This window comes from Gallus gallus, chromosome 3 (assembly GCF_016699485.2).
Source record: "Gallus gallus isolate bGalGal1 chromosome 3, bGalGal1.mat.broiler.GRCg7b, whole genome shotgun sequence".
NCBI lineage: Eukaryota > Metazoa > Chordata > Aves > Galliformes > Phasianidae > Gallus > Gallus gallus.
The window spans coordinates 39,721,575-39,748,774 of record NC_052534.1 but is presented as its reverse complement, the minus strand read 5'-3'; the positions used below and the strand labels follow the sequence as shown (position 1 = coordinate 39,748,774).

At 42.3% G+C, this 27,200-nt stretch overlaps 1 protein-coding gene across 4 annotated transcripts; it reads left to right on the top strand.

The window, feature by feature from the left end:
* The first annotated feature begins 612 nt into the window (after positions 1-612).
* Positions 613-27,200, top strand: ABCB10 (ATP binding cassette subfamily B member 10). Of its 4 annotated transcripts, none has more exons than XM_015284389.4 (13): positions 613-1,046; positions 11,290-11,490; positions 11,827-12,029; positions 13,476-13,610; positions 15,292-15,438; positions 16,179-16,314; positions 18,819-18,914; positions 23,323-23,532; positions 23,831-23,910; positions 25,246-25,426; positions 25,656-25,699; positions 26,199-26,233; positions 26,594-27,200. In XM_015284389.4, the coding sequence occupies exons 1-13, from the start codon at positions 689-691 to the stop codon at positions 26,883-26,885; spliced, it is 2,118 nt and encodes a 705-aa protein (XP_015139875.1). In that variant the 5' UTR covers positions 613-688; the 3' UTR covers positions 26,886-27,200. The 4 variants fall into 4 exon arrangements, with proteins under 4 accessions (XP_015139875.1, XP_046795232.1, XP_046795234.1 ...); XM_046939278.1 differs by lacking the exon at positions 613-1,046 and adding an exon at positions 3,556-9,687; XM_046939277.1 differs by lacking the exon at positions 613-1,046 and adding an exon at positions 9,944-10,080.

Sequence of the window (27,200 nt, the reverse complement as noted above, 5' to 3'; positions counted from 1 at the left end):
ATGCGAGGAGACTGCGAGCGCCAGAAACGTCCCCCGGACGGCTGTTGAAAAAAAGCGGCGTGAAAAAACGCCTCGCGCGCCGCGCAGGCGCCGGGCCGGGCCCTGACGGGAGCGCTCCCGGGGGTCTCTCTCCCCTGGGCGGCGGGGCGGTGTGTGCTGGTTGGCGGTACCACGCGGTGCGGCGGCAATATGCAAAAAAATAGTAATAAAATAACGCTCTTGAAGGCTTCGTTGTATGGATCCCGTAGCTTCTAGTCCGGGCATGGCACGCCTGTGCATAGGGATGCTCTAGCGAAGAGGGGCGACCCCCCTGCCCCGGGCCGCCGTGCCCGAGGTGGGTCCCGTGCGAGCGAGGCAGAGCCACTTTCCTTCTTATCCTTCTCCGGGGCTGCCTCGGCTCAGGCCGCTCTCCCGGGCGGGACCCCGCCGCAGGGCAGGTTCTGCCGCCATTTCACCCGGCCGGGCGGCGGCGAGAAGCTGCAGGCGAGAGGAGGACGCACCCACAGCCTTATCGGCGTGCCGCACGCCGGCCGCTGCCCGGGCGGCCGCGGGGCCCCGGCTGTCGGCCCATGGGCGGCGGCAGCGGCGGCGGCGGCTCTGAGGCGCCTCCTCCTGCCGCAGAGCCGCGCGGCGCGGACCGGCCGCAGCCGCAGCTCCGCTGCCGCCTGGGCTCCGCCGCGCCGGCCGCATGGCGGGCTACGCGCCGCGCCTGCCCTGGCTGCTGCCGCTGCTGCACCACGCGGTGCCGCCCCCGTGGGCAAGGGCCGCCTGCGGGGCCGCCTGCGGGACCGCCGGGCTCCGCGCCTCGCTGCGTTCGGCCGGCAGGTGCGGGGCGCTGCCCCGACCGCCACCGCCGCCGCGCTGCCGCCTCCTCCTCCCGCTCGGGGTGGCGGGCAGCGCCCCGCGCGCCCTGAGCGTCGCCGCCGGCCCCGAGCCGACACCGCCGCCGGCGCCTCCGCAGCCGCAGGGAGCCGCCGCCGGGCCGCCGCGCTTCGAGGCCAGGAGGCTGCTGGCCCTGGCGCGTCCCGAGCGCTGGAGACTGACAGGTACCGGCCGCGGCCCTCCCGCCCCGCGCCACGGGGCTTCGGCGGAGCGGGGAGGGGCGGCGGGGCGCTTTGCCGAGCGCAGTCCGGAGCGAGGGCAGCCCCGTGCCCGCGAGCAGCCCGAGGTCGGGCGCGGAGACCTGCCCGGAGCGCCGGGGGGAGGCCTTGCGGGGAGCGCCGAGTGCGTGTGAAAAGCTACGGGCAGGCTCCCACCCCGCCCCTGAGCTCCTGCCTTGTTCTGGAGGGAGGGAAGGCAGAAGTTGGGGAAGTTAGGGAACTGAGCTGGTGCTGGTTCCCGCCTTTGTGCGTGCGCTGGGCTCGCTCCTAAAGCAGCTTGTGGTAAACTCGGGTCTGAGACTGCACGGAGTGAGGCAGATATTGGGAGCCCTGAGGGTTGTTGTGTTTGTTTGTGTAATCTCACACATCGGAGTTGTGCCAACCGAGAATTTGTTGCCAAAAACTTAAAAAAAAAAAAAAACACCCTGCTTCTTACACGATTTGCTTATTTATGGTTAGTTTCCTTAGGATGAAGTAAAGCAGCACGGTCTGTAACATGCACCACCGACACAGGGCTAGCTGATACAAAGTAGTCTGGATATTGCTTCTCCTGAGGGCAATAGGATTAACTGCTGCTTAGAGAGAAGCGTATCAAATCGTTGTTGGTTTGCTTGCTTTTTCTAAAACCACCTGAACTGGAGGACAGCAGGTGTGCTCTTGTGTCAGCCTTGGGCCTATGGGACTTGGCGCAACTTGATCTGTGGGTAGATCCTGTCCCTGTCTGCAACTCTCCCTGGGGTGAGGGAGGGGAGGTGGGGTAGGCAGGCTTGGGAGAGGAGGTGGTGTTGAGAAACGCAAAATACTTCTGTGCAAGTCCTGGTTCATGGATGATTGCAGGACTTTATGCATTATCGTCACGTGGCCGAAATAGTTTGGGTCCAAATGAAGTTCTGTTAAGGAAGTATTTCTGTGCCATGAACTCCTGCTTTATACAGCTGTCTGGTGCAATTATATTTTAAAGTAGTCCTAAGTACCCTTCACCTGCTGATGTTTTCAAGTAAGTTGACTATCACAGTCACTAAAAATCAGCTACATGCAATTTTCTCTTTAAAGATAACAAAATGGTATGTTTGGTTGTTTTTGTGTTGTTGTTTTTTTTTTTTTTTAATTTACTTGATTGCAAACCATGAGAATGGAGAAAAAGCATGCAAATGTAATAATTACTTCTTAACATTGGTTTTAGTTCTGGGAGATGAGTGAATTTATGCAAAATTTTTCATCCTCATTGATACCCTACCTAAGGCAGAGCTTATATTAAGTGATTAAATGAGAGGATGGAAAAGCAAACCAGGAAAAGACCTTGGGTTATTATAGAGTGCAGGAATAAAAAATACAGGTAGACATGCCCTTGTATGTGATGGTAAGGAAATCACCCCTGACCTTGTGTCTAAATACGTTTAAATGCTTTCTTTTGTTTCTTTTGCATCTGAAAATCTAGCCCTTGCAAACTCAGCATCTGTATTACCTCTGCTCTGGAGGAAAGAGGAAGGTTTGAAGTATCACTGTATGAGACAATGAGCTTAGAGTGAACCATTTGATTTCATCTTCAAGCACATGTAACCAGTAAACACATTAGGCTCTCTGAAGAGGCTTACTGGTGAGGTTTTGTTCTGCAAGCTGGCTTAGCTTTCCCGGATCTTTTGTGTTGCCAGTTACAGACCATATAAAACATAGGTGTATGGCAGTACCCCTATGGAATGATGTACCTCTTCTATTACACCACGTATCAGAGGTCGTGATGTTTTGACCATTATAATTGTGTATTGAGATTCACAATCACTGACAATGGAGTAGATGACAGGGGAGGCTGAGGGAGCTGAGGATGGATGATGATCTGTGAGGTTGAATGGCGTGTGCGAGTCACTGTTCATAGAATCACAGGATCCTGAGTTGGAAGAAGCCCACAAGGATCATGGAGCCCAGCTCCTGGCTCCACACAGCACCACCCCAAATCCAAACCCTATGTCTGAAAGCGATGTCCAAACACAGCTTGAACTCCAGCACTTGGAGCCGTGCCCGCTGCCCTGGGCAGCCCGTTCCACGCCCACCGCCCTGTGGTGCAGAACCTGTCCCCAGTCCCCACTGCCCCTCCCCTGACACAGCTCCATGCCGTTCCCTCGGGCCCTGTCGCTGTCACACAGAGCAGAGCTCAGCGCTGTCCCTTCACTCCCTGCAAGGAGCTGCAGCCACCGTGAGGCCTCCCCTCAGCTCCTCTGCTCTGGGCTGTACAAACAAGAGGCTTCAGCTGCTCCTCATACATCTTGCCCTCTAGAGCCTTCACCATCTTCCTAACCCTGCTTTGGATGCTGTCTCATAGTTTTGTGTCCTTCTTATATAGTGGCACCCAAACCACACCCAGCGTTGGAGGTGCAGCTGCATAGCACAGAGCAGAGGAGACAACCCCTCCCCTCTCCCACTTGCAGTGCTGGGGGTGGTCCACCCCAGGGTATGGATGGCCCTTTCGGCTTCTGGGGCGCGCTGCTGGCTCGTGTTCAACTTGTCATCAGCTGCATTGGTGCAGGGGGCAATAGTGTCAGCTGTTCTGGGGAGGTGCAGCTACAAAGGTGAAGGTGACCTGCTCCACTTGGCACCGAAGGAGATATTTGCATCTTGTTTTATGCATGGCTTTTTGCCGCCTGCTGGCTCAGGAGGCAGCGGTGTGCTCTGCCAAGGAGCTGCTATGCGCTAACACACAGCACCCCCTGCAATACTTTCCTCACACAACGATGTGCCGGCCCTCCAGAGTCTGTGGATGTACCAAACATCACACTGTCAGAAATAAATAAATTGGTGTAATGTGCTCTATCTTTCATCCTCAGTTACCCCTAGAGCCAGGTATGGCTTCAACAGGACGTATGTATTACATTTCACCGTTCTTGTAAACAGCGCCAAAAAGATGAGTAAATATTACAGTGGGAATTCACTCTGGTAGCAACCGCATTCTTGTGCAGTGGAACTGTGAGTATTTAAATTCTGTAATACCTCCCAGATTTAACAGAGTGGGAGAGAATCATTTTAGGAATTCTTTGGCTGACGTTGTACGGCCAAGTCAGGTGAACTGGAGTCTTCAATTAAATTTAATTCCCAAGGAATAGGATATAGCCACCGTTGAACTTATGAGATCCCACTGTGTGTGGGAGGCCACAAAAATGCCTTTTCAAAATGATCCTTTTTGTTTCTTCCCGCTTCCTTGTTTCTCCCTGTGAGAATCTGTCCATTGCGCTTCATCCAGACCACACTCCGAGTAAACAATGGTTCTATTCAATTGCAGGGTAAGCACTAGCAACTTCAAAATGTTTAATCCAACAGCAAAGCGTGCCCTTTTCCTGTACAACTCTCACTGCAGGCTGAGTAGAGTAGAGAAAGGTCTTCTCTATAGATGTCCAAGAAATGTTATTCCATTAGGTTTGGCTTAGAACTTTGGGCATCCTTTGCAATGGCATTTTCCTTAAGCTTCAGGATTGCTGTGAAGTTAGAAGGATGCTGCCTTGCTCATAATGCGATTTTCCTGTACTTTGAGGCTGTGCCAGGTGATGCACTTTCACGAATGAGGAATCCTTGAGTCACTGCAGATTCTTCTTTTGTAATTTTTAATAAGGAATAAATCTCTATGCAAACCAATTCTTATAGAAAGACAGCGTAAGAAAGAAAATCAGGATCCAAGGATTGTACCCAAGGCTACCTGAAGTTTTTGGGTGCATTCACTGTAAAGCAGTTCAGAAACCATCTAAATAATTTCGTGGCTCCTTTGATTGGAGTAGTGCACACAGCAATGTAGAACGCACCGGTTTTGAGCATCGCTACTGGAAGATAATGCTTTTTTTTGACAAGCTGACATTTATAATGTCAAGTACTTGAATGGGAGTGAGTAGTTTTGATAACATCAGTTATTCTCGGAGATGAAACCAGGCAAATAAAGGTTATTTATCTTAAGGTAATACTTACGTGGCTTAATTTTGAAACTCGCTCTTCCAGGCTTTGCTGTATGAACTGTAACACCAGCAGGCAATCCACGCACCGTTTTAAAGAGATAGTTTTCCCTCTCCATTTAAAAATTAACTAAAAGGTAGATATGGCTGAAAAAAGATCAGTTTTCATACACTCACTAAAACCTTGACACTGAGTCAAATGAATTCTATAAGGTTCATAATGGGAAGGAAGCTGATGGGAGCCAAGGACTGCAGGCACCGGAATGCCCTTCTCTTCAGAACTTGGATTGAACCCCACTCTCATAAATCACGTTGTTTCTGTGCTGTCCCTCAGTAGCTGGGGTGGTCCTGAGCAACATATATGTGGACTTTGAGAAGTGAACCCCTGTCCACTCTTTTCTGTTACTAAAACTCAGCAGTCACTTTAACTTGATCTTTCTGAAGGCAACGCTGGTGGTTTTAAAACTGTATCTGCTGTATGTATGACATGTACATGGTTAACTTGATGATTGTTTTTCCGTGTGCATTGAGCTGCTGTTAATAGAAATCAAATCAATAAAATACCCCCTCTCACAGAATTGCAGGGGTTGGAAGGGACCTGAAGAGATCACAGAGTCTAATCCTCCTGCTAAAGCAGGCTAAACAGCCCCAGGTTACTCAGCCTTTCCTCATAGGGGAGATGCTCCAGACCCTTTATCATCTTTGTGGCCCTCTGCTGGACTCCTAGGAGACCCCTGTCTTTTTTTGAAGTTGGGAGCCCAGAACTGGACACAGTGCTCCAGATGTGGCCTCACCAGGGCAGAACAGAGGGGGAGGATCACCTTCCTTGGCCTGCTGGCCACGCTCTTTGTAATGCACCCCAGGATCCCATTGGGCTTCTGAGCCACAGGGCACACTGCTGGCTCATGGCCGATCTGTTGCCCAGCCTGTTGTCTCCCACCAACTTTTCTTCTAATTCTGTTATTAAGCTTAAAAAAAGGCTCAAGCAGCCTTGTAGCTTTATCACTAAGCAAATAAATGGTTGGGAGCTGGTTGGTTGCACTTCATATTTTAAACTGGTGATGAACTGTCAGAGAAGTTATTTCGTGAAGATGTTGCAGTAACAGCAACTGTTGGCCACTTGCACTGGTAATTGCAAGGTAATTCTTGAGAGAAAGCGAATGGACTTCCTCGCAGTCAGTTTGGGCCCAGCTTCCATTATTGCTGTCAGGTGGAGGTTTTGCACAGCCCTGCACAGGCCTTCAGTCTGTGTGTGTGCCTTGCTGCCTCTTCCTCCTTTCCTCCCGTGCAAAGCAGCGGTCTGGCTTGCTCCTCCCTTGTGTGGACTTCCTCAAACCACTCTATATGGAAGGTCACTTCCCTCTGTAAATGTCTTCTCTGAAAGGTTCTCTGGCAAACCCTCTGCAACCCGCTCTGCAGAGGCTTCTTGTCCTCCTGGTTGCTGCATAGCAAAGGACTCCTGGTAGGTCAATCCTCGGTCATAGGAGCTTCAGTGAGGAGCTACTGAGGATAACTTCTGTGAATCCTGAACACCTTATGACTCAAAAAGCAGTCTTTCTTCAAGATTGTAAACTTCTCTAAGTGGAAGTGTTCTGAACACAGGGGATGCCACCAGCTGATGCTCTGGGGTTCTGTCTGCTGCCGCTGTCGCACTGTGCCCTCCAGATCTTGGACTCCCTTCTTGTTCCTGAGATGTTACCTCAAAGGTTTTGTCTGTCTCTTGTTTAATCCTGTCCCACTGCCATTTTCTCTGACATCTTCTCCAAACTGTTGTATGACCGTGGTCAGCCAGATGAGTATGGCAGCTTTTTCATGAGATGTCTTCACGATGTTTTAATTTGGAAACCTGAACTGCTCTTTTGTGCCTTGAAAATAAAAATACAAAACAAACAAAAAACTACACAGGCGCAATAACAACACGAAACTATCTATAGAATCCTGCTATTAAAAAAAAAAATCATTCTAAAAGCCATGTTAATCACAAAGGGTTGTAATGTATAAGATTCAGTCTACTGACTGCCCCTGCAAGTTAACACACCTCCACAAAAGGAGCTCTCGGCTTTCCAGAATGCCCCAGGGGTGCAGCATGTGACAGTGCTGTCAGGAGCACACTTGTTTGTCTGAGAACACGATTACACTCCTTTTAATAATCTAAGGAGATCTCCTCTAGAAGGTTGTTCTTGCGCAGTAATAGATGCAGCCCAGCTATCGTGTATGAATTTAACATAAAAAGTAAACCGCTCCAGTCATACCTAACCTAGAACTGTGCATGAAATCTTCAAGTGCACACTGGAAGAAAATTCCATCTTGAAGCAGTTCTTTGCAGAACGGTCTCTTGGTGGTGTTGATAACAGCCATCCAGCCTTCCTCTGTAATCCACAACAAACTCCTTGTGGGTCAGGACTCGCCAAACAGAAATGAACTTCACCTAAGCAACAAATATGGGATTTATCAGCATGTCTTTCTGCTATAAAATAATAATTGTGTGGCCTTATCCCCACGCATGTGCATCACAGTAGACTTTATTCATCACTCCAAATGACCCTGTGGAAGTTCCTTAAAAAGTCAGTGCGTATTTCACTTAAGCTGCACAGATAATTGATAAAGGGCGAGTGTTGTCTGCTACTAGTAGAAGAGTGCTTCTCACAATCCCAGAGCTCTGATCTGCCAGCCCCAGTGTTCGGATGAGACCAGTAAAATGTGTGAAAGATTCTGGGAGGTAACATCTACAGCCTTTCTGAATGGGAAGTGCTAGGTACTGCCTTCAGTTGCTGTATGCTGCCAAGCGTCATCATCGCCTCATTTTTCTGTCCTTCGTCTCTAATCAATTTGAATGGTCTTAATTCATCTGAGGTCAAATCTTCATGTATTTGCATTAAAATTGCTTGTAAGCCTTGAGGGGGAAGGGCAGGTTTTTTGTACACTTCTGCATAGTGCATGGGGTGAGAGGGATGCTCTGGTGAGGACCAGCAAAATTAGAAATGTTCGCAGTGCTCGTGGTGGTGCTCTTGCATGGAGAAAACTGGTATTATAACCCTTAGGAGCCACCTCATTCCTGTTCTCGAGAGAGGTCTCTGATAGCTCTGCCTGGTTATTTCTTGCCAGCGTGTCCTTGTTTAGCACTTGGTAGCCAATCCTCTATGCCAAGAGTGAATCTGCTACGAAATGTAGTTGCAGACCCACAGTTAGAAAGCAAGCCCACTCTAGCCTTACTAGAGAGCACACTGATCTCTGTAGCTGTGAAGGCAGTGGTCTGGGCTTCTGTGCAGGCAGACAAGCAGAACATTTGCTGAGGACTGCCAGCAGGGCTCTCTGCTGCTGCTGGAGTGGGGTTGCCTCATCTTTGCTTATATTGTCTGTCTAGTGTAGCCCTGGTTTTATAACATCCACTCATTTGCTTTGTGTTTTGTTTTCATCTCATAGCCTGCAGAACTGGTTTACTCTAATATATATATATTAGAGAAATATATATTATTAATATATATTATTATATAATGTGTAATATTTAAAACTATATAATGCTAATATTAATATATACTTTATATATATATATACATACTTTATGTATACATATATATATATGTATATATATATGTAGCTTCCAAAATGCCCTCTTTTGTTGTCCTTCTGACCTTTTTTTTGTCAGTGACAACACTCAGTGGCACCAAAGTGTTCTCCTATCTGCTTGCTGAGCACCTTGTGCTCCTCCCTTTAGCCACTTATCACAGTGGCAGCTCTTCGTTGTGCATGGAGATAGGAGTGGTTGCTGAGTCCTCTTTCTTTAATTAATCAACAGCAGCTCAGCAGCTTGACATCTGTGCTATTTTGTAGTTGTTCTGCTGTTAGAATCAAAGTGAGAGTTTCAATTGTGGAGCCTCATTTTGCTTGTGATCTGTGATTAAATTACTGTAGTTATGTATACTGCTTAAGGGGGAACATTAGCAATCTGAGTGATATGAGCCTTAATTTTCAGGACTGCATTGTTCGTGTGTATTATTATCAACCCACTGACTAATATCTAAGTAGCTTAGTAGCCTGCAGTTTGCATTACACACTGGCATTGATTTTCAGTCCGGCTAAGGCTGTTGGAGGTAATTACGGTGAAATCCATACTAGTTTAAGTGAGGAAGAGTGGCTGGTAAATCCAGGACGGGAATGCTGTACCACTGGACAGACAGATAGGACTTTTAGCTGTACACTCCTCTTACTTTGCTGAATGTTTGCATTATGTAGTTGTCCAGTTCCATCCATAACTGAGAAGGGGGCAGGACTCATGGATGCCAAGCTGCAACACTGTGCTGTGCCCATGAAATCAATGCTTTTGACTATCTTCTGCTATCTCACAGACCAGCTTTTCCTGACAGGAGATGACCTAGATTTGTTGGATTTTCCCTGCTGCTTCACAGCCTGAATACACCTCTGCAGCCAGTCTTAATGAGGTCACTTGCATGTATGAAGTTCTAGCTACTAAATAATATGCTTATGAGATTTGGTTGTGCCATGGGTTATCTAGGTTTGCAGCAGGAAATCTTGTGCTTTCTTCTCTGTAGGTTTTCCATAGCTTCAAATTAAAGCTCTGAGTCCATTGATGTTCTTGGTAGCCTGAGTGTAACGCAGCTGAACAACCACATGCAACTTGTGAATAAGAACTGCATATGGTAGGTTGGACACGGTGGCCAAGCTCATTTTGGCAGTGTGTGGAACCCTACCGGGATGTCAGTTAGTGTGTGGAGAAGCATTCGCTTCAGGTGGTGGTGGATATGCATGTCTTCACGCCTGGAGTTCTTCATCATAAATGCACAGCTGTATTTTTGCTTAAAGTAAAACCGAAGCAAAGCTTTCCATGTGCGTGTGTGGAGGTGATAAGGGACATCACACCATCTGTCACAGATGTTGGGTGTACTGCTCTACAGCAGTGCACAGCTGCTCTCACATCATAATGGAAGTGATACAAGAAGCTCGGGATAATTGAAGGAAAACTCAGATGACTCCAGGATTTGCAATAAAGTTCCTTTTTGCCTTGGAAGACATTATCTGCGAGTAGTTTTATGGTAACTGTATGAATGGTTGCTTTCAGTGTGGAGCTCTCTGCTTGAAAATTATGCTGTATAAATGGCATTGTTTGTTGTGGTTCAGTGGTTTTCATATCAGGTTTGTTCAGTTTTTGAACGAGAGGATATTTTTCAAGCTCTCAGCCTTTCAGGCTTGGCTTGCCTTCTCAGGATCAAGTTGTATTCTTGGCTCAGGAAATTTCTTTGCAGAGGAAAGTTCATAAGGCTCAGTCTTGGTCCAGTGCTGTGTGAAACAGCTTCAAACAGAGCTACCAAAAGTGATCTTGCAACAAGAATTCAAGCATTGATGATGAGCAGTGCTCCTCAGCAAGCAGACTTCTCTTTGTACTTATGCGATCTTACTTTCAGATCAGCAATAGTGAAGAGTTAAACAAAATGAACATATATAATCTTCGCCCATCAAGAGTAAATCATATATATATTATCTTTTTCTTGCAAGTAGAATTGCTTGTTTTAGATGGTTCTCAAATCAGATCTTTACTTTAGTCTGTTACTATTTCAGAAACCAAGAGTTGGAAGTCTTATTATGGTAACAAGGATGAATAATGAAAAACAAGCCAAACGAGTGAGGGATTGTGTGAGGGATATGGCAGACTTACTGGTAGTTATGCTCTCAAAGGATGACATCTGTGGAAAGATAACTTTATCAAGTGTGAGGGGAAATGTTAGGCGAAACAAACAATTCCAGAACTGTGATTGTACACAGAGACTTTCAGAATTTTCATATCATAGAATCGTAGAATGGCTTGGGTTGGAAGGGATCTCAAGGATCATCAAGCTCCAACCCCATCCGCAGGCAGGGCTGCCAACCTCCAGGGACGAGGCATCCACAGCCTCTCTGGGCAGCCTGTTCCAGCACCTCACCACTCTCATAGTAAAGAACTTCCCCCTGACATCCAACCTAAATCTTCCCTCCTTCAACTTAAAACCATTTCCTCTTGTCCTGATATTAGCTACCCTTTTAAAGAGTTGACTTCCCTGCTGTAATTCTTATGTGTACCTTGTCTAAGGTAATTTATACAGTGACTTAAAATAGCCCATTCAGAACATGACCTGAAAGAATGTTATGTAGTGCTCATGCTCACGAGCTTAATAGAAATCTGAAGTGAAAAATTATTTCACATATGCTATTAACGTACAAATGCAAATTCAGACTTTGTTTCCTTGCCTTTCCTTGTTAATTTGCAGCTGCCGTTGGCTTTCTGACAGTTTCCAGTGTCATTACCATGTCAGCCCCTTTCTTTCTGGGGAAGGTGATTGACGTCATTTACACAAATCCCAGCGATGACTTCACTGACAGCCTGTCCAGCCTGTGTGCCTTGCTGAGTGGAATCTTTCTGTGCGGTGCTGCTGCTAATGCTACTCGTGTCTACCTCATGCAGACTGCAGGTAAAAACAAAAAAGTGGACCCGAGAGTCACCTTGTTTTTTTTCACAGTCAGGATATCTGGTGATGTGAAATAAAGTCTTGGCACTGGCTAAGAAAACCTCTTGGAATCAGTAGCTTTCCTTTCCAGATGAAAGGTAAATTAATAATGCAAAGATAAGCATGCTGAATAATTGTTCATTTTTACTTGCTGTTGTGCAGTATCTCAAAGCTTACGTTCCCATGATACAGTAAAACTGTGTAATGTGACTCATTCTGTGCTGCTGAGTGCCGTGATTTTTGCATTGTAGACATGTGTAAAGTTGTAAGCCATGCTTGACTGCCTTCTGTTTCTGACAGGTCAAAGAATTGTGAAACGTTTGAGAACAACCATGTTCTCCTCTATTCTGCAGCAAGAAACTGCTTTCTTTGACAAGACCAGAACAGGAGAGCTGATAAACCGCTTATCTTCAGATACAGCACTCTTGGGCCGTTCACTGACTGAAAACCTTTCTGATGGGCTCCGAGCAGGAGCTCAGGCATCTGTGGGGGTTGGAATGATGGTATGGCAGTCTGTTCCTTGCTTGTTGCTTCTTGTAGCTTCATCTTTTTTCTTCAGCTCAGAGAATGTGGTTCAGACCAGAAAGTGTGTGTCCTTTTGGATTCAAGTGTATTTCACTGGCTATTAACAGCTACAATATCCTTTATGCACTGGTTGCAATAGGTGATGTGTCTGTGGCCACTTGGTGTTTATTCACAAGCCATAATAAGGAGAATGAAGATTTGAAAGGAACTGCTCTTGTTTCCCTAGTTTATCAAATGAAGTATAGTGAGGCAAATAACTTAACTCTATTCTTACTGAATATAATAAAATTGGTGACAGCAATCCATTGATTGATTGTTAGAATAAGATGTGATGGGCCTGATGTAAAAGTCATTAAAGTTCATTGATTCAGGGTAAAGCCTAGGTGAGCAAAGACAGCAAGCACTGAACTTTGAGTTACTGCTCAAGATTTTTACAGGTGCTGGTATTTTTGTTTATAAAGATTATAGAAACATAGATTAGAGTCCTAGAACCATCTAGCTTGGAAAAGACCTTCAAGAGCACTAAGTCCAACCATCAACCTTCTAGTTACTAAACCATGTCACTTAGTGCTGTGTTTTGCTGTGTTCTGTCTTTATCTAAGCCAAGAGCCTAAAGGTTTATTGTGCCGCAGATTAATTGGAATAACCTTATATAAGACATCTTGCTCAAAAATGCTGCTACCATTATGCAGTTTTAAAAGGTGGACTATGAAAAGACTGTAGAAAGAGAGACTTGCAGAATAATTATAAAGTGTGTCAATTAGATCAGTTTTTAATTTTTTTTTTTTGAGATTCTTCTGTTTTAACTACAGAAATCAAGATAAAGTGAAAATGTATTAGATCTAATTTTAAGAAATAGTATAAAAATAATCTACCTAGGAGTATTAATGGTGATGCTATTAGGAGTGATAACATTTTGCAACGCTCTATTGTTCTACGCTATGACCATTCTTGAGTGCCAAAGAGTGCAGGTGACTCCATCTGCTCCTCAGATACCCAGAAATACCATATGATATTTCTCTACTCAAACATTCTGTATTACACCATTTATTCAAAAGCTGTGACAGCACTTTAGATACTCTAATAGCACTATGTCCTTCAGCATCCCCAGGTAGGCCTGTTGACTGCCAGGTTAAAACACATGGCTAAGTTCATACAACAAGCCAGTGAGAAAGCTGGAAATGAAATGCAGACTTCTTGACCTATAGTCCCTTGTTGTAACCATGGAACACATTCCCCAGATGCTGTAGAGGAATGGAAGCTTTGTCTGGAAGAAATAAAACATGAGAAATGAAAGCATGGCGGCGCTAAATTGCAATCTTGCTAATTTCAGAAAATTCTGGCAAGGGAAGTTGCAATTCAGTACTGCAGTGGGTTGTTTTTCATCTGAACATAAACCCCTGACACATTCCTTTTTCTTGTAGTTTTTTGTGTCTCCTAGTCTTGCTGCATTTGTTCTGAGCATTGTGCCACCCTTGGCTATCCTGGCTGTGATTTATGGAAGGTACTTGCGAAAACTTACTAAAATGACCCAGGATTCTCTTGCAGAAGCAACACAGGTAATCTTGCAGCAGACCCTTCTAGTTAACTTCAAAGTTATTCTGATGTATTTAGGTTACTATTTCTGAAGCTACAGATCTGAAGATAATCGTACTGTTCATTGCCCTAAGCCATGCTATGCCTTTAGTTTCACACCTGGACACTAGGAAAGATAAGCTTTGGTAACACTTATCCATACAACTTAAAAACAACAGTGCTTTGGAAAAGGTTGTCCATACAACATATCATGGGTGTACCAGGCCTTGAGAATTAGGAAATGGGCATTGTGGAAAGGATGATGGTAGGCTACAGCTGTGAAAGAGTATTAAAAAATAGTATTAAATTAAATTAAATTAAATTTAAAAAGTATTAAAAAACCTGACAATCTATGAAAAAAGCAATCTGTGTAATTTAGTACCTGGGCTTGAAAAATGCTTTTCTCAGACCGTGATTATGAATTTGAAGCCATCAGAAGCACTCTAGATATATATATATTTATATATTTTTTAAGAAAACTTAGTAAGAGAGTTGACCTCTGAAAGGAATCATTGGCTTGTTTTCATCTTCTTAATGTTTGAGGCTAGAATTTTTTTCTATATACATAAGTTTCTGGGCATCTCAGTATGTCCTTAGATCTTTGAGAGGGAAATAGAAGTAATTTTTGTTTCCAAGGAGGGTGTTGTAAAAAAGACTTAATTGTGTTTGCTGAGTGCAATGAAATACTGAAAAGTGCTAGGAGATAAACAGTGATAAAATGATCGTTTCCTCTCAGACTATGGTTGGGGAAATGTCATTAAAATGCACAGAAGTATAATTAGGAAAGGTTAGCTAAGATAGCCATAGTTATCAGCTGTTATAAACTTGGGATATCCTATGTAGGGATTCTGTAAATTGACTGTGCAGAAGAAGGATTAGACATCTTCTATTTAACTCTCATCCTGTATCCAAAGGAAGCTCGCAGTGTGAAAACTAGGTGTGGGAGTTCACTCAAACAAGCGATTTTAGTGTTCCATTCATATCTCCAGATTGAATGGAGTGTGGAAAAGACAATTATTGTATTTTTATCTTCTACTTCTACATCCAAAAGAGGTCTTGTTTTTTCGTAAGGATATCACAATGCCTACTAACAACTTAGCTGAACTGGTTACAGTTTAGGCCATTATAAAATTTATATTTTGCTGTTTAGAAGTTAAAATAAACTACTGAGTTGGGATGGGGCATTGGCAGTTGGGCTAAATTAATTCCTGGTGCTGCTTTGTTTAAATGAGTGGAATTGTTTCAGGAAAAAACTGCAAGATTTCTGTCACGTGGTACTATAGAGTGCAGTATTCTTTATTTTTCCCTTCCCTATGGTGCTACTGCAAGTTACTGTGAATAGTAATTTTCAGATGTTTGTTGTTCACATCAAATTAAGATTTTTTTGAAACCCCGTTTTTATCCTTTTCGTTCTCTGTTTGCACTGCAGTCAAGATAGTCTTGAAGTTCTCTTTTAAAACTGCCTGGGCATGCAAAATAAAGTGAGCAGAATAAAATTAAAAGAAAAAAATCAGGAGGAGGGCACGAGAATTTTTCAGTGGTATCCAAAGGAATGTACTTGGAGATTAGTATAGTAATATTGGTTTGACTTTCAAATGGTCTGTAATAGGAACATGCAAAATGGTGTGACTGTGTGTATTTGTTCTCTTCTTTGCTTTAATCTAGTTAGCCGAAGAGCGTATCGGAAACATAAGAACAGTTCGAGCTTTTGGGCAAGAAATGGCTGAAATGGAGAAATACACGAATAAAGTTGATTATGTGCTACAGTTGGCTAAAAAAGAGGCACTAGCTCGGGCAGGTTTCTTTGGAGCAGTAAGTATGCTTTGATGAAAGGAAACCGTGCTATTCCAAGTATCAATTATTTTAAAATTCATGAGGATGCTTGCAGATTTGCAAATAAATGAATTGAGTGTAAATTGAACCAACATAAAACTGTGGGAAGATTGGACTTAAATCAGTCTAAATTGCTGTGAAACTGCACCTCAAGATGAATTGGTATGATAAAGTCTGTTTAAGCCTCTCTTTCTGTCTCACACTTTCCTTTGTACTATCCATCTAAGCTCATAGCTCCTGTTCATGGAACTAAACCAGTGGAAATCTTTCCCCACATTTGGTGTTTTACATGTTTGGCTTCCTGATGAGACGAGCAGCCATGCAAAGGAAGTATGGACTGGAGTAGGACTGTGTTTGTCCTTAACAGTTTGCACTGAATTTGTTTACCAGCTAAAGCTGCAACCTAACCACAGCCTATCAACCCTTCTTGAATTATGCCTATGTTTGTCATTCCTTTCCATTTTAGGAAATGAGGATTAAAAAAAGCAGGGGGGGGGGGGGGAATTACTTGCTCTTTGTATGCTTATTGGATGGCACAGTGCAGGGTCACTGGATATCTGTATGGCTATTGACTTGGCTTGGTTTTGCTCAGATTTTACTCAGTCCTCTAAAATTGTAGATAACTCTTTCAATAGAAGGATAATTCTGAAACAACATTTCCTGTCTGTGACAAGTCTGACTTTCTTTTTTCTTTTGTTTTTTCTTTTTTTTTTTCTTAGACTGGCCTTTCTGGAAACTTAATTGTCCTCTCAGTGTTATACAAAGGAGGATTACTGATGGGCAGTGCGTATATGACCGTTGGCGAACTCTCTTCATTCCTAATGTATGCCTTCTGGGTTGGAATAAGCATAGGAGGTATGGAGTAAGGAATTAGATTTTGTTCACTTCAAAGCTTTACAGTCAGTATGGAGGTGTGAGGGAAGAAGTTCTTAAAAGATCTGGCTTTCTTAAAAAGTCTTCTCCAAATGGTCTCCCCAAGAAATCATACATTTTTTTTATTCTTCTGAAGAGTTAAATAATAATTTATTACTTACTATGAGCTTTGTATACTTGAATACTGAGATTATTCTTTTTTTTCAACGTGGATATGTGACAGATAATTATTGCTCTAATATTCTTTTAATCTAAATTAAAATATTTGGCGTGTTATGCAAAGAAATAATATTGCGGGTTTGGGTTGTTTTGTTGTTGTTTTTTATTTTTTAAAATACATGTTTCTGTCTTTAAATGTAGTCGAGTTAGAAAGTCATGTAGAATTTAGTGGTAAGTCAGTATAAAGAGTCTCTTGAGCTGGAAGGTTAAATAAAATGCCAGCAGAACACTACACTCTGGTGCTAACCTTTTGTTTTTCCTTACTGACTTCTTCTTGAAGCTCAGACTCAGTAATCTACTGTCCCAGAAACAAACTGTTCATCTTTTTGAGAGAGCAGTCTTCACTGCTGCATACAGGCAAAAATGGAGATAAGGTACTTTGAAGCTTGATTGCTGGTTGGAAGGGTTCTTTAAAAATGAGTCTGTTGCTTCTGATAGATTGGCAAGGCAATGCAGCTCAGCTCTACTCTTTAAGACAAAGTCTGATATTGTGGAAGGGACAAAGATGTGCCTGAGGACAAAATTCACAAAACCTGCTTCCTTGGCTATCAGAGCCCCAGTGGAACTCATTCCAACCACCAAAATTGGTCTTCTCTGAATCATTTACACTTGGTCAGTAGTGAGCTGGCGCTTTGGAAACATGGGAAAAAAAAATAATATTAAATAAATGAAAAATAATATTAGAAATACTGAAAACACATTGTTGAGTCCTATTTCCAATAAAAATATCTTTTAAAATTCTGCTAGAGATTATTGAGGCCTGTAGTTCTGCACAGAGTTCGTTCTCATGGAGACTCTGAAGTAAGGATGTATTGCCGCAAGGTGCCTGCCTTCCCATACACCTGAAACCATAGAAATCTGCTGAGCACTGTGTCTGCTCGGTGTATGTTGCCATCAGTACATACAGGAGTTCATGCACTGAGCTGTGAAGCTCACTGTGTAATCTGGAACACTGCCTCTATTTGTTTGCTGCGAGTGTTCTGTTTACAAAAATTTGCTGCCAGTGTCTTCTACCAAAAATTGAAGACAGGTTGAGAAAATTGAAAACATGTTCTCACTGGTATTTGCTCTCCATATTATACAGTCTTGTTTATGAATGGTTATGGATTTGCAAATGCGTGTGTCTCGGTTTCAAGGCGCTATATGGGAGTGACACCTTCTGCCTTGTGCTGGGCAGTAAGCTGCAGAAGGTTTGGCTTTTTCTGCCAAGCAGACAGCTTCTTGCTGTGGTTCGTGCCTTGTAGTACCAGCCTTCAGACAGTCTTCCGCAATAACGTGATGAAAAGCCCTATCTACGCTTTGTGCTGGGCTTGTTGCTCTGCAAGAATAAACCAGTAAGCTTATTTTAGGATACCTTGGGTTTTCTGCCCTCCTGAAATCACTCTTAACACTATATGCATTTTGAGGCCAACGTGCTTTATTCTATATGAATTTATTCTGTTGGTATTCAGGGATTCTGAAATTGGTTAACAATTTTGGTTTTGGTTAACAAAATTGGTTGTGAACTACATACAAAAATTAACAAGTGAAACGTTTTATACTTACATCTCACTCAATTTTGGTTCCAGATTGGTTTGTGTGCTTATTTCAACTGGAAAACCCTCCAGTCAAGCCAGCTCCAAGATGGTTCACACAGCTGTGAGGAGCTGTGACCCACTACTACAGGCACACCTTGTCCTTAGCTTTTGCTTTGCCCAGTAATGCTTGAAGCATGCAGACTTGGGCGTCATATTTCTTTACATTTTCAGTTCTCTATATAGGCACAGTCAGTTCAGCCTTAGGTTTTATGCCCTCCCTCTCCTGTGGCTGACTCAGCCAGCAGAGAATCATAGAATAGTTTGACTTGGAAGGGACCTTTAGGATCGTCTAGTAAAAGTGTCTGACAGTGAAGGGCATTCAGAGTGCTCTATTCTGCTGCAAAATTTTGCAAATATAACTGATAGTATGCAAAGCTGTTTCTCTGAAGTTAAATGCTAACAGATGAATGGAAAAGACATGCTTTGCTTTTGAGGATACACAAGCTTAAATGTGTTATTTTTTTTTTTTCCAGAATTGTTTTTTTCTGGATATAAAAATGGCAAATAAAGGTCACTGGTAGCTCTCAGCTGAGTCCAGATAGGACTCAAATCAGCAAGTCTGATAGTGTGCTGGATTTAAAGATCCCTTACACATATCTGATGCTTCGATGCTGGTGCAATGCAAAGTTGATGCCTACTAATCTCTTCCATTTGATATAGATGCATAATGCTGTTCTTCTTTTTGCCTAGGTCTGAGTTCCTTTTATTCTGAATTAATGAAAGGATTAGGTGCTGGTGGACGTCTATGGGAACTTATTGAGAGGAAGCCACAACTTCCCTTTAATGGTGGGTCCTTGTTTCGTTATTGTTCATAGACTGATTTTCTCTGCACTTCAGAAAGAGGGTGATACTGCTTAAGTGTATCTTTTCCAGAAAGCATCTTTTTCAGAAAGAACTTAGATACAGTGGTAACTTTTCAGCCTTTTCCTAACTCTGAAACAGAAATTTCCTTTCATCAGAAATTTTACATGCTCATCTTTTTTGTTTTGTTTTTTCCTTTTTTTCCCCTTTTTTAATTAATTCAGGATATGCCTTTAATATTGTAACTTTGGAAGTGATTTGACTGAAGACATGCTCATTTCTAGCTCCTTGCTTTGATGCCAGCACCACTTTCTATTGCATCAGCTTTGCAGTTAAGAGTTGAAGGGAGAAAAAGGGGAGGGAGGAGTCCTGTATGAGATGGCTGTATTTCACGTTTTCACTGAAGGACTTACCATACTTATCTCTGATGTCTACGAAATCAGCAGTCTGAAAAAAGAAGCTTTCAAAACCAGGCATTTCACCTTAAAAATATCTCACCTTTATGCAGACAGTTCACATTGATCTAGTGAAAAATGGTTCTTTGGTAAGGCATCAATATGAAATCTAAGTTGCAAGCACAGTTTGAGGCGTTTCAGCAGCATGTGTCAAATTTAGCTTTTAGCTCTTCTGATAGAAGAGTAGGGACCGAGCTATGACAGAAATGAAAGGAAGGAAAAAGTGGAGCAGAAGTGGAGAATCTTTGAGAGGACGTAGGATGTGTAGCTACAGCAGGTGTGGCTTTTGGAGTGATTTCCACCCTTCTCCCAGTAGCACTGCCCCCACATTTACCCCTGTAGAGGGTGCAGGAGCCATTCTGGTGTACAGCTTACCTGATTCACAGGCAAGGGAGTTATGGACCTCTGTGCATGAGCAGTCTCCTAAACTGGGGTGTGTGGTGTTGGCCTTGGTTACAGACACATAATATTTTTGATGTGGCTGCAGTATTTTAAGTTATAGGAATGGAAAAAAAAAAAAGAGTTTTGAAGGGGAGGTAATGTCCTTGATTAATCAAGTGTGACACTGATGGAAGTGTGAGGAACACCAGGCAGTTTTTGTGATAATTCAGTCATTCACATACAGTTTTTCTCATGGGCTGCTTTAAGCCTAAAGACTGATTTGCGTATCTGAAGTCACTTCTGTTTTACCAATAGTTTTACAGAAAAAGTTGCTTGCCTTTGAGAGGCATTAGCTTTTATAAAGGGTAGCTTGTTCACGTAGTTGCCAGATCCCCAAAAGAAGATATGCAAACACCATCAATAAATCTGCCTTTTGACCTTGTGACTAAAAATTTTGTCAGCAACCCAATTTACAGCTGTATTGTTTTGGAAGCCAGACAGCACCCTCCAGTGTTGAATATATTTTGGATAAAAACAGCATTTGCCTGTCTCAAAGTAGTTCAGTGAGTTGCTTATAGAAGATACTTGGTGTGAATTGCATTTTCTTTTTCATCAACTGCATCCCATTAAGCAAAAGTCATGTAAGTTTTGACCAGCTCTGCGTGCTGTTAATAAAAGCAACAGAGCAGAGTTCAGGAGAGCTGTCTAGTTACCCTTCAATCTTTAAATGGTCCTCTAATTAAGAAACTTTGTTAAGGTTACTTAAAGAAGAGGAGGAAAGAGCATTCAGCATGACCTAATAGATGTTTTTTTATTTTATTTTATTTTATTTTATTTTGAGTGAGCTATGGCATAGAGAATGGAGTTTTATCTTTGAATTGGTTGATTCTGAGGATTAGTTTTGAAATACTCCACTTTTATTTATTTATTTATTTATTTATTTGCTTCTGTCTCCTAGTGCTGGAATTACTGGGGTTTCTAATCTGGCTGACACTAAGGCACAGCCTGGCTTTTTGTCTCATTTCTCTTTACAGCTGTGAACATGACTATAGGACACTTTTCTATGTGTATGGACTCTACGTAGGCAAGGAAAAGTAATACTGTCTCCAATGGATGGAGACAGAGTAGAAGCCATCTGTCCAAAGGGTAACTACCAATTGGCTTACGAAGGGAGAGCTACATGCTTTTGTCTTTATCAATGAAGTTAGCATAAATTTTACACCATGAGAGACAATCTGGTGCTCACTACAGTGTGCTGTGTCCTTGTAGATCCAGTGCACCTGTTGATTTAATCATCATTTGGATGTGATTTATTTTATTTTTTTTATTTTGATTTGAATAATTTCAGTGGTTGTCTTCTTTATGGTGGCAACAGAATGGCATAAGCAGTAGGATTGGCTTTCCCACTGAAGATATTGAGTTGTTTATTTATACGAATAGTGACATACAGAAAATGATACTGTATAGACTGAAAATAAATTGGACGAAGTCTCAGACATCCATATTGCATAGGCTTACAGAAAATTCCTTTTAAAAGTTCCCTTTAAGTGTTCTTTCATTGTAAACTAACTATGGAAGAAAGGATATAAACCTTTGTCTCAGTAAACAATTATAGTTTCTGGCTCATCAGGCAATAAAGCCAAGAGACTATTTCTCTACTGTCCAAGCCCCTGTGAAACACCTCCTAACATGATTACTTAGGTTTTATTTTTACTGAACTCCTACTGTATTATTTTTTATGGTGGCAATGAATATATCGAGAACAAATGGTGATGTCTTTTTTTTTCACCACCTTCTGTGATCCAAACACAAAATGAGCACAACCCTGCATATAGCTTTTAGATATTTTTACAAGCAGTGTGTAGAGGAAGAACTTGTGGTACCAGACTTCCTGTATTGAAGTAGATTTCAGTATTTCAGGCAACATTATAGACTATGCAATGACTAGAACTGACAATAAAGATAAGCAATTACTTGTTACTTTGATGTACTAAGAATTATGCTGCTAGCATGCAGTTTCTTTTCCCAAAGAGGAGTTTACAGGCTGTTGTGCTTTACCTGACAAGTTATGTGTATGTCCATAGATTAAAGTCAAGGAAAGAGCCTGAAATAGCATGCTGTTGCCTCTACCATTTCTGTGCTGCTCCCATTAAAGTCTGAAGCCTGGAGAAGAGGAGGAAAGCTGGGGAGAAAGAGAAGCAAAATCAGTAGTTTGCTCTATGAACAGCTGAACTAGTGAATATCGATTGGTGTCTGTGTTCCTTCTCCCAGTTACCTGTTTATCAGGGACACGTGTTGCCATGTGCTATTGCTGGTTTGGGGTTACATCTAAAAAGAATTAATGGTCTGGGGTCATGTGGCTTTAGCTGAATAATCCTTGACTCTGTGGTGCTGTCTATTTTCACAGAACTGGTCAGAACCTTGTAAGACTATCTATTGAGAACGCTGCACCACTGCCAAATTAGCGTACTTTGTGTGGACCTATCTTCATAGGATCATAGAATGGCTTGGGTTGGAAGGGACCTTAAGGATCATCGAGTCCCAGCTCCCCTGCCGCAAGCAGGACCTCAACCTCCATATCTAATACTAGACCAGGCTGCCCAGGGGCCCATCCAACCTGGCCTTGAACACCTCCAGGGATGCGGAATCCACAACCCCTCTGGGCAGCCTGTTCCAACACCTCACCACTATCTTGTTGGGATATAGCAGGGCTTGAAGAAATGTTATGTCTTTGTCTTATCTACTTATAAGCTTTTTCTAGTGCTGATATTAAGATAACTATTTGTATCAAATGCTCTGCTCCAGAAAGGAGTTCTTTAATTTTGACAGTCATTCATTCATAGTGGCTCACTATGGTATTTCACAATCTGAAACCTTAGTTTCTATGATCTGTTGCCTGTGTATTATGCTTCTGATTGACCTTTGAATGCTTTCTTGTCCTGTGTTTCTTACGTTTTCCACTTTTAAAAGAAGTCTTAAAAGTGGCCATTTGTTCACAAATCTATCGGCAATTCTAGTGACAGCTTTTACTTAAAAGCTTATGATTTAAATGGTAGTTCCAAGTGATCTACTCTCCTCCAAAGGGGCAGCCGTTTCAGGTGACTTTTGTGGCACAGTGAAAGGGCAATAGTGATTTGCAGTGTTGATCTTTTTGCATCTGTTCTATGGCAACAGGACTTTGGCCTTCAGTACTGTGTCATTTTATTTAATTGCTCCAAACTGATAAAACATAAATTGCTTATAATATGTTTAAGAATTCAGATAATTGCTTTAGATATGAACACCAGAGGTTGTTACGTATGATCCCTGTTGCTGTAGTAGCCTAAAGCTTCACTGTTGGCGAGCAAGCTGAAATTGCAGTCAGGAGCGAGCAGTGTACCACACTGACTTAATCGTGGCTGAAAAATAACCTCTGTGGTCCAATGTCGTGGCTTCCAGCTATCTGTAGGTTTAATATGAAGAGATATAACTTCTATTAACTATCTATAGAGCAGGTTCTGGGAGGTTTGAGCTGATTTTAACATCTGTTCATGTTTCTGTTTTATTTCCTCATATAGAGGGAATCACATTAAGCAAAGACACATTCAGAGGCGCTTTAGAATTCAAGGACATTGAGTTTGCTTATCCCACACGTCCAGAAACATCCATTTTCAAAGATTTCAGCCTTTCCATTCCAGCTGGCTCTGTGATGGCTTTGGTTGGCTCGAGTGGCACAGGGAAGTCAACTATTGTGTCCCTTCTACTAAGGCTGTACGATCCTATCACAGGTATGTTTTGCATGTTGTTCTGATCTGACAAGTAATGCTTTGCATCTCTGATACACCTTATAAGCAATTGAGGTTCCTGCACTGAGGTCCTGATGGTACCATCTCATTGGTGTAAGTGTGCTTCCGTTTGGGGTATGTGATTGCCGTGTGGTGGTGCCTGCATTGCTTTGCATCTCTGGTCTGCTCTTGGGATGCATCCTGGGATGCATGCATCCAGGGGTCCTTGTTCTCAGCTGTTTATTCTGCCTCTTCAGTGCAAGTCAGAACACCCTTGACATTACTGTTTCTTTACTTTAAGGTACTATCACTGTTGACGGTTTTGATATTCGTCAGTTAAATCCATTGTGGTTCAGGACAAAGATTGGAACAGTGAGTCAGGTAAGGAACAAAAAAGTTCCTAAGTGAATGAAATAATTTTCTCTGAGCAACTTGCTGTGCCTCACTTTTCTTCTTTTGTAGAACTGCAGAATCTTTGCTTCTCAGTGAAGTTCCTCCATCTCACCATAACTGCTGTTGTGAATGTTTTCTTCTACGGATAAGCATTCTGAGCTAGTACCATTATTCTGTAGTCTGATTTTACAGAATTACAGTGATAGAGTGTTTGCTTAAAAGAAAAATGTGCGTACGGAGACTGGGAAGCATCGTTGCAAATTACGTAGATAGGAGTACCTCCATGTTTATTATGATTTGTTGAAGAAAGTAACACAAATCATAACAACGACGTTACATATTAATGGCAGTTGCACAGTCACACTTTGTACAACCATACGACAAATGACAGTGTTGTTTCCTGGCAAGCAAAATTCCATTAGGAAAGCATGAAAATACAGCCCTGTTGGTGCTTAGTCATGGAGTACCCCCTTCCTAGCAATTCCCACACTCGGGAAATGCAGGGAGATGTTCAGTGACAACTGGTCCAACAGATTGTTTTTAACACACACATGTTCCTTTCCTTGTCTCTGCAAACGCTTCACAGTGCACTTAACTGTTAGATAGATGTTCTGATTAAAAGCACAATGATACCCCGGTGTATGTTGCATTTCAAAACATCTGCTTTATGTAATAATGCCACAAAAAGCTTTTGCACAAAAATGATTTTCCCGTGGGCATGCTAGCACTTTTTCTGTTTGAATGTCTGTGTTTCATTTTATTCAGGCTTGTGTTACCAGCACAAGATCTCATACTACAGCATGTTTCTTCCTTATGTTCTAGGAAGAGCAGGCTTTCCTCATTGCACACATTTTCCCATTGCACATCACTATCCTATCTGACAGTGCTCTGCTCTACTTTAAGCTCTAACTAAATGCACAAAATACTGTTAAAATTTGTAGGGATAATTAAGAGTAGGTTCATTGTTGTTTCAAATGGTGATGCATTAAAGTATGAAGGGAGGTTCTCTGATGTTTGAATGAATAGCTCTTTCTGAACTCTTATTTAAATATTAGCAATTGAGACTTATGTTCTATCAGTTAAAAAACAACCTATTTTTGAATGGATTTTGACTGCCCTTTTTTATATCAGGAGAATTTGGGTTGTGTATTGTTATTTTTTTTTTTCCTATTTCAATTAACTTTAGCATGCATATTCTTTTATATGGATTTACAATGGATTAATGCTGGGTCTTGTAATTAGAATTCACGTTTTTGGAAAACCAGACGATACATGCTTGTAATCACAGATGTGACATGTTAGTTATGTTTCTGAATTTATCAGGAACCAATTCTGTTCTCCTGCTCTATTGCTGAAAATATTGCCTATGGTGCAGAAGATCCATCTACTGTGACTGCAGAGGAGATTCAGAAAGTTGCCGAAATAGCAAATGCTGCTCATTTTATCAGAGATTTTCCAAAAGGATTTGACACTGTAGTTGGAGAAAAAGGCATTCTACTTTCAGGTACATTTGTTATTTGATTTTAAAATCATGATGCTTCGGAGTGAAGCCACAATTGTATTTTGTTGTTGTTGTTATGCAGTCTTTTTCTCCAAGTCGTAGTCCAACATCAGTATTAACATCGCTTCCACTCCCCTCCTAATGCACGTGCCTAATTCAGCTCAGCCCAGGCCTCTGGTTAAAAGAACTTCATCTGTGTTCTCCTGTTTCAACTTACTGACTTTTTCCCCAGGTGGACAGAAGCAGCGAATTGCAATTGCTCGAGCTCTGCTCAAGGTAAGACTGCACCTCTTCATTAAGAAGAGTTATGCAGTATTTGTGAACTCTCATTTATTTCCTCTGTGGTTGAAATACTGATTGCAGGTAGATCTTTGTTATTTTTTGTTTCTGGACAGTAAAGTAGCAGACAGACTCCAAGCAGCGGTTAGCTGAGCCACCGTGAAAGATCCCTGTGACAGCAGTAAATAGGAAGTTGAACTTCTGACTGCAGTGCTGCCAAGTACACGTTAAAAATCATCTCCCACGGCGTTGCCGTTAGGTTGTATCTGTGAAACAGTCACCAGTTGGTAGTGTTCTGTTTCTTTAGCTTGTGAAATTGGAGATGAAAGCGCTGTTTCCATTTTGCTATCTCAGCATGTAGACTGACTAAATGTAATTTCAGAGTGGCACCCAGATCTTTTGAAGAAATAATTGCTGAGCTGTACGAACACTGTATTTTCAATATATTCAGATCTTGTCCCATTTTAATTGTAACCAATTCTACTTTCTTCTTTAGAATCCCAAAATTCTTCTGTTAGACGAAGCAACAAGGTAAGAGAAAGTAAACAGAAACTTGTGATCTATCTGTAGAAGTGAGATTTGGGCGGTGTTCTTTCTTTATCTGCATGCCCTTGAACAAGCTACCTAGCCTCTTATTTTTCTCTGCCCACAAGAAACTAAAATTCCAGAATGTGTGAATTGACTGGGAGATCTGTGCCAAAAGCTTTGCTTATTCAAAGTGGAAGGATAGCTGGAACGCTGTATTAAATTTTCCCCAAACCAGCTCTGTAATGTGCAACGCAGCTTTGAAGCTGAAGGTGTTTCAGAAGCTCACCTGTTGTTAAAATAACACATTCTGACTTCTCCCTACCCCCTTTCCCTCCGCCCCTTCTGCTTCTCATCTCTTTTTAGTGCTCTGGATGCTGAAAATGAGTACCTAGTGCAAGAAGCTCTGGACCGGCTGATGGAAGGGAGGACAGTCTTAATCATCGCTCATCGTCTGTCTACTATTCAGAATGCTGATTTTGTGGCAGTCCTCGGTCAGGGCAAAATTCTTGAATGTGGAAAACATGAGGAACTCCTTGCCAATCCAAATGGACTTTTCAGAAAACTAATGCAGAAACAGGCTTTTCTCCAGAACAGTGATAACTTTGCATTAGACATACAATCCAGAGAAAATAATCTATTAAAAGAAAATGTATGAGGGAATGTATGAACGATGGAAGCTTACTAATTATGAAGAATGTAACTTATGTTCCAGTAATGTAAAGTAAATGTTATATTTTTCCAAAATGTACAAAATATCCTTTTGAAACTTAAATGTGTTTAAACTTTGTATTGAAAGCTTTTTGATAATTATTGTAACTTTTTAAAATGTCTGTCACGTTCAGACAGTGTCAGAGGAAAGATGTTTGTGCTTTGTGTCACGTTAGCCGAGACCATTTAGAGCCGTGTTTGCTGTAATGCACTGTATGGCCATGTGCTGCGTTCACAAGTAAATTCAGTATTTTAAGGGGAA